General features: G+C 48.5%; 1 protein-coding gene across 1 annotated transcript; it reads right to left on the bottom strand.

The window, feature by feature from the left end:
• Positions 1 to 5,275: 5,275 nt before the first annotated feature.
• Positions 5,276 to 6,180, bottom strand: LOC123429857 (proline-rich protein 12-like). Its single transcript, XM_045113832.1, has one exon. It carries the CDS (start codon positions 6,163 to 6,165, stop codon positions 5,605 to 5,607), a length of 561 nt encoding a protein of 186 aa, XP_044969767.1. The 5' UTR covers positions 6,166 to 6,180; the 3' UTR covers positions 5,276 to 5,604.
• Positions 6,181 to 6,693: the final 513 nt, after the last annotated feature.

Below are 6,693 nucleotides of genomic sequence, written 5' to 3'. Positions count from 1 at the left end.
TAGGAAAGGATGGGCACCGACAGGGATTCAGAGGGACCCGTTGAAAGACCATGTTTTGATCATCCGGTCTTCAAACACCCTGAAGTGCGAGGACAAACACGGAGGCGATCAAATCTTGTGGGGAACGTGTGCAAAACTCTGCAGAGTACTCAAACCTAATCGATTAGCCGTGTCCACGGTCATGGACAACTTGAGCCAAAGGAACTGAAGTTATCTGGATTTCTCAACACCATTAAATATATTTGATGAGGGTAATTATTGACAACTCGGGTATGAGAACTGGTTGGCGGAACCATCTCGTTAACAACCAACAATGTAGTAACATTTTGCTTTTATCCCTCTCTTGATGTAGGAGAAAACTTGCTTTTTCGCTAAAAACTTATAGCCCCACCTGCCATATATGCATATAGTATAGGTGATTACTTTTCACCCCTCTCTTATGTGACTTGCCAGCATATTCAATATGCTGACCTACACGGCTGCAATGTCTTATGTTGCAGATATTTTTCTTCGACGAGTAAGAGTATGATTCAGGGTTACGGTCTACAGTCAACTTGCCGTTGGTGTTTATTGGGACTCCACTCCCTTGACCGCTTCCGCTGAAATATTTAAGGTATATATCAGTTTTACGCTATTTACATGTGATTGCACTTTGATATATACATTGATGTACTGTGTGTGCCAGCATACTGATCCAGGGATGGCACAGAAACACAGAGGCTTGACTCGTTTTGAGTCGGGTCGCTAAAGATATCATGCGTTGGGTCTTCCGCAATGTGCTTCTGCCCAAAGTTGGGAATCAAGATGAGATTCATGTCTATCTGGTGGACTTGCTTGTAGCAATGGTGATAGAAATCAAGATGGGATTCATGGCTATTTTGTGCGGAGTTACTTTATAGTTGTTGATGATATTCCCCGGCAACAGCACCAAAAAACCTTTCTGATACTTGTGATCTGCGTTGGGTTTTCCACGAAGAGGAACGGGTTATCGCAACACAATGCGGGTAAGTAGTTCCCTCATTTATAAATCCAAGGTTTATCGAACCGATAGGAATATCAACCACAACCATCTTCAGCGGCTATACACAAAAGAACAAACAACTTGCACCCAAGGCGGGCAAGAGGGTTGGTAATCCCCTTTTTCTCGTTATTTGCAAGAAAATGAGGTGTGTAGATAATTGTAAATAATTGTAAAATGCAAAATAAAATAAAATAAAAGCAAATAAATGGCAGCAAGGTATTGGAGGTTTTAGCAATATGTTGTGAATAGACTCGGGGGCCATAGTTTTCCCTAATGGCATCTCTCATAAAAATAGCACATGGTGGGTAAACAAATTAATATTGGACAATTAATAGAAGAGAGGATAGTTATGCGATTTTCACGACAATGATCATGTAAATATAGGCATAACATCCATAAACAAATAGGACGAGTCATGCGTGCACCTATTACTATTACTTCACATCAACACCATTTCTATGTTTGCCTCTCTATGTATTAAGATCGTGACAAACGAAGTAATGCTTCGAGTAAGAAATGATGTAGACAAAGTAAACTCAACCAATATGAATAAACCCCATCATTTTAACCTTAGTAGTAGCAAAACAAAGATGCAACTTGTCCCCTTCTGTCACTGGGATATAGAAACTCGCCAGGTTGAATCTACTACAACGCACCTCTCTCACGGAAGAAATATCAATCTAGTTGGCCCAACTATTTCAATAGATCGAAGAGAATTAGAAGCTATCATAATCACACACATAAGTATCATATTATATATCGGAGAAGACTCAAATATTTATCATGAATAATCTGAACATAAAACCCAAAATTCATCGGATCCCAACAAACACATCGTAAAAAAGAATTACATCATATGGAGCAATGCAAAGATGCGATGATCATTATATTTAAGATCAAAGAGAGGGATTGCCACCTAGGTAGTGGCTATGGACCCGTAGGTCTGCGGTGAACTACTCACACATCATCATGAGGGTGTCAAGGTTGATGAAGAAGCCCTTCGTGATCGACCCCCCCCCCTTCCGGCAGAATGCTGGAACGGAGCTCTAGATGGCCTCTCATCGGAACAGAGACTTGCGGCAGTATAAAAAGTCTTTTGGGTCCTCCCTCGAAGGTTTTAGGGTAGATGAGAATTTATAGGCCAGAGAACAGAGTTGGGAGAGCCATGAGGGGGCCACAAGCCATCAGGGCGCCCCCCCCCAGGTCACGCCCTGTTGGCTTGTGGGGGGCTCGTGCACCCTCGTGCCTCCTACTGATGCTCCACAGTCTTGTTTTGGCCCAAAACAATTACAAAAAATTTCAGGTGAATTGGACCTCGTTTGGTACCGAACGTGAAAAGTTGAAAAACAAGTAGAGAACACCAACTAGTACTGGGCACCGGGTGAATAGTTTAGTGCTAAAAAGTAATATAAATTGGTAGATAAGTGCATAAAAAGTATTCTAAAATGATAACATGATAGCATGGAACGATCAAAACTTATAGATACGTTGGAGACGTATCAATGCTCGTCCGCACCAACGCAACCGGAGCGATCACTAGGATATCAACGTCTACCCTCTCACTCTTTGACACGGTCGGTGAAGGTGACGGCTGCAACCGCCTAGCCGAATACGGCTGAAGGCCCGACTGGCCGTCTCCGACTGAGACGTCTTGGCATTAAAACCAAGAGTCTTTCTAGCCCGTGACCGAGTTAGGAAATGACATGTGCAGGAAGCTACCTTTTCCTCTAAGTTGAATTCCTAAGCCCCCGCAGAGCTAAACTACATTCGTCTTCTCCCCATGACTGAGAGGACTTCTTCACTATCATCACTCGACAAGTATAAAGATTATTGAACAACCCATAGTGGGGATGACAGCCAAGGAAGTTCTCACACAAGGAAACGAAAGCAGCCTAACACAAGATGGCGTTGGGGGGAGATGATGGAGTTGAGCTTCGTAGAAATCGAGAAAGGCATGGAAGAAAGGGTGTAGGGGCATAAAGAATTCATGGTGGTTTATTTAGCATCCGAGTGGAACAACATCGAGCTGCTTTCTAGGCATCCCCGAGGCGCCGGAGACAATAGGAAGTGTCTTTTCACTCGACCCATTAAACCTCAACCGATTCGGGGTCTACTAATGTGGTTACCTACGAAGGGTAGGGTCATGGACCTGTCATCCAGGGGCCACCTAGGGTCCCACTCAGTCACCGAAGGCCCAGGTCTACCGATGCAACTCAGGTTTCACTCGGACGAATGGAGTTAGTCGGACGCACACCACCACTCGGACCAGGGTAAGCATGGACGATGAAAGGACTGCAACGGCTAAGAGACTTAACGTCTCACTTAAAGCACGGTGAAGGCAGACGTTACCAGTAACGTCATAGTTAGAGCTGCTGTTACTAGTAACTTATGTAGTTAAATCCATTTAATGCCCTTGTAATGGCACGTCGTGAGCCTGACAAACTCTAGATAAGCTGCCCCGATGCTCCTGTACAAGGGTTAAGCACCCCGTGTATTCACACACACCCCATAAGCAAACATTACCCTCTAGGCTCGAGACGTAAGGTCTTTACCACTACCGGGTGGGTTTGAACTCGTACATCCAAGTGTTACACTTGCACCGTAGCTAGGCTCCGCCCCCTCATTCGTACCCCGGTTACTATTGTTAGGCTCCTTCCCTCGACAACCCCTTCATGGCCAGACACGATGGCAGGGGGTACTCGTTTGGTGAAGACATGGCAGACCCCCTCATGGAGGATCAGCTCGGCTTGGACAACTCTTTCTCGGTAGATCACGAGTTCCTGGATGACTATAGCATTGACAAAGAGGATGATAAAGTGGACGTTGATGGAGCGCCATTGTTTGATGCCAAAAAGAGCAAGTGGACGAAAAATGGGTCGGCGCGTATGTACCATGTCATATGTATGCCGACCGCTGGGTTATCACCGACATGAACTCGTGGCCACTGCCATCATCGGTGGCCGCTGGCCTTTTTTACCCTGAAACACTGTTGTTTGCGGACGAAAAATGAGTCGGGACGCTGGGCGTATGATCGATCCAAACAAAAAATGAAGCGGACATGTTGGACATGTTGACATAAACGGACAAAACACGGGTCGGCTTGGGTCGTACTTGCTCTAAGTGAAGTAGAATGAGGTTACGAAACAAAGGTTGCGTCGACGCATTTTGCCATCTTTTACTTCTTGCTGAAGCTGAACTCAAATATCACCAGAGGATCACTCTAGAAAGGGGGAAATCGGTGTTTGTTGCCGAACCCACAGGCCCATGAGGCACATGCCCTGTATCTCCATCCTCCCCCCTTGTTTCGCTTCGTTCCTGGCTGGTCCATGGACCTGACCACCCAACTGCCTAGCCACCGTGGCCAAGGTATCTGTGAATGCCATGTTCCGATCTCACTTTTTCCGTTCCCCTCCATGCACGCGTCATCGTCAGGGCCACAGTGCACGTACGTACACTTGGTTAGTTAGGCAACGTAGACATCATTTCAGTAACTTCCATTTCCGTGTGTGCGTGTGACACAGGACGGGCAGTTTGCTTTGCACCACGAAATCCTGGAAACGCACGCCGCCCAGGCATCCGGGTTTGGCCGGAATCGCCATCAAGGCGACTGCGCTGAAGCAGCGCGATCCTGTGCGGCGTGACGCTGACAGGGACGGTGCGTGCTTCATCTTTTGCTGCCGGTCACGTTTGCCTGAGCCATGGGGCGATACGATACGACAGCCTACGCGCCAAGACACGCGGCTCCGATTTGGTACTACTATATCAGCCCTAGAAAAGTACCAACTCAGCTGGTTTCGAATTGAATAAGTTCCGTTCAAACAACTTGTACATACGGATTTCCATATATAGCCAATGATTAACTAGTGTCTTGCTATTTTTTTTATTAAATTAAAGGGAAGCAAAGTAGACTGTCAGTATTAATTGAACATGCTTGGATGGCACAGTAGGAGTATGTTCCCGTGGTCTGAAATCGACCTAATTTCCTGGGCCAACTTAACGGATCCATTCCAACCACCAACCACCGGCACGATCTTTACACATGTGTCGCCAAGCTGCTAATCTTCCCCAGATCCAAGCAGCTAGTATGAGTGTACGTATCACCAAGCCATCGTAACATGAAACTCGAGCACAATCTGCACCCGAATATAAAACACCAGCCGCGCAATGTGGTGCATGATTGCAATCTTCTCAGAACAAGAACAAAAAGCAGACGATCATGTAGTGGTACTAATCATAAACACTAGCTCAAGGTGCTTGGATAAAGAAAGACCGATGCAAGCCTCACAAGTTGATTCCTTGAGGTAACAAGTGATGAACACGGCACAAAACTAGTACCAGTAGGATCAAACTAAACTCGTAATCATCTCAGATGAACCAAAAATTAGCAAGCCTTCCTCACTCGGTATGTTTCTCATCTCACCAGTCACCAGCCTATGTACATTGCAGCATCTAAGTACTAGATAGAATAAAGAACGGCACTCGAATTCACACGCCGAATCAGCAAAATGCATTTTCTTGAAGTCAAAACCAAGGCAAGAGAAACAAGGGGGTGGGGGGACCAGTCGGAATGTCGGGGTAATCCATCACCGGCACCTCGAGATGTCGATCTCGATGAGGTTGTCCTCCTCCAGCTCGATCTCGATCATCCCGTACTCCTCCCCGCCGCCGCCGCCGCCGCCGTCGTCGTAGTCGTCGCTGCCGCTGCAGCTGTCCGAGTCGGAGTCCGACGTCCAGGGCAGGCCCATCTCCTCCGGCCCCCACTCTGCCTCGAACTCCTCGTGGATCACCTCCAGCGCGCGGCCTTTGGGCGCCCACGACGCGAACTCGGGCTCCAGGAACACGCTCTGGGGCTTTGCCGGCGGCGGCGGAGGAGGTGGAGGCGGAGGCTGGGTGACCTCCGGGGCTCTCTCCTGAGGCGGAGGAGGAAGAGGACGAAGGGTCGCGGCAGGTGGCGGGGAGCCGAGGCGAAGCAGGTAGACGAGGAGGAGGACAGAGGAGAGCGGGGCGGGAGAGAGGAGCAGCTGCAGGAGGGGGCGCGGGAGGTAGAGGACGGCGAGCAGGGAGGCGGCCGCGGCCGCGGCGAGGAGGGGGTGGTGTGGCCGTTGGTCGCCGGCGGGGGGCGGCGCAGGGGAGGGGGAGGCCATTTAAGGCGGGAGGAGTGGAGTGGTTAAAGCCAAGCCACGCACCGCCAAGTCGGTTTCTCCACCCTTTTTAAAGCGACAAGCGAACGAGACGAGCGAGAGCTTCCGGTTTTTATTCTCGTTGCAGCCAGCGAAATCAAAACCCCGATCTTTTTTTGCAGGTACGCCCGGAAGGACGGTAGAATGTTGTGTTAAACCACTGATTGTTCGTTCGTTGTCCTCCTGTCCAATTAATGGTAGAATGTCTTCACTGATTGTTTGCATACGAAGGTGAGTAGGGTTGGAACCATTGGTACAGCATCAGCAGATAATGTAGGGATGACATGTGGGTCCGCGTCCACAAGTTGGGACAGCATACTCGGGAAATTGACCAGTACTAGTAGGAGTATCTGCATTCTGCAGAGAAGACGCAGCTGGAAAAGGAGCGTCCGGTCAAACGGCGTGCGACTGGGTCAGCAGTAAGAAACATGATGGGCGGCAGCACGGAGCCACACGAATCGGGGCACCGGCCGGCAGCAAGCGCAAACGGCT

This window comes from Hordeum vulgare, chromosome 2H (assembly GCF_904849725.1).
Source record: "Hordeum vulgare subsp. vulgare chromosome 2H, MorexV3_pseudomolecules_assembly, whole genome shotgun sequence".
Taxonomy (NCBI): Eukaryota; Viridiplantae; Streptophyta; class Magnoliopsida; order Poales; family Poaceae; genus Hordeum; species Hordeum vulgare.
The sequence above is the reverse complement of the archived record's forward strand: the minus strand, read 5'-3'. Positions and strand labels throughout refer to the sequence as shown.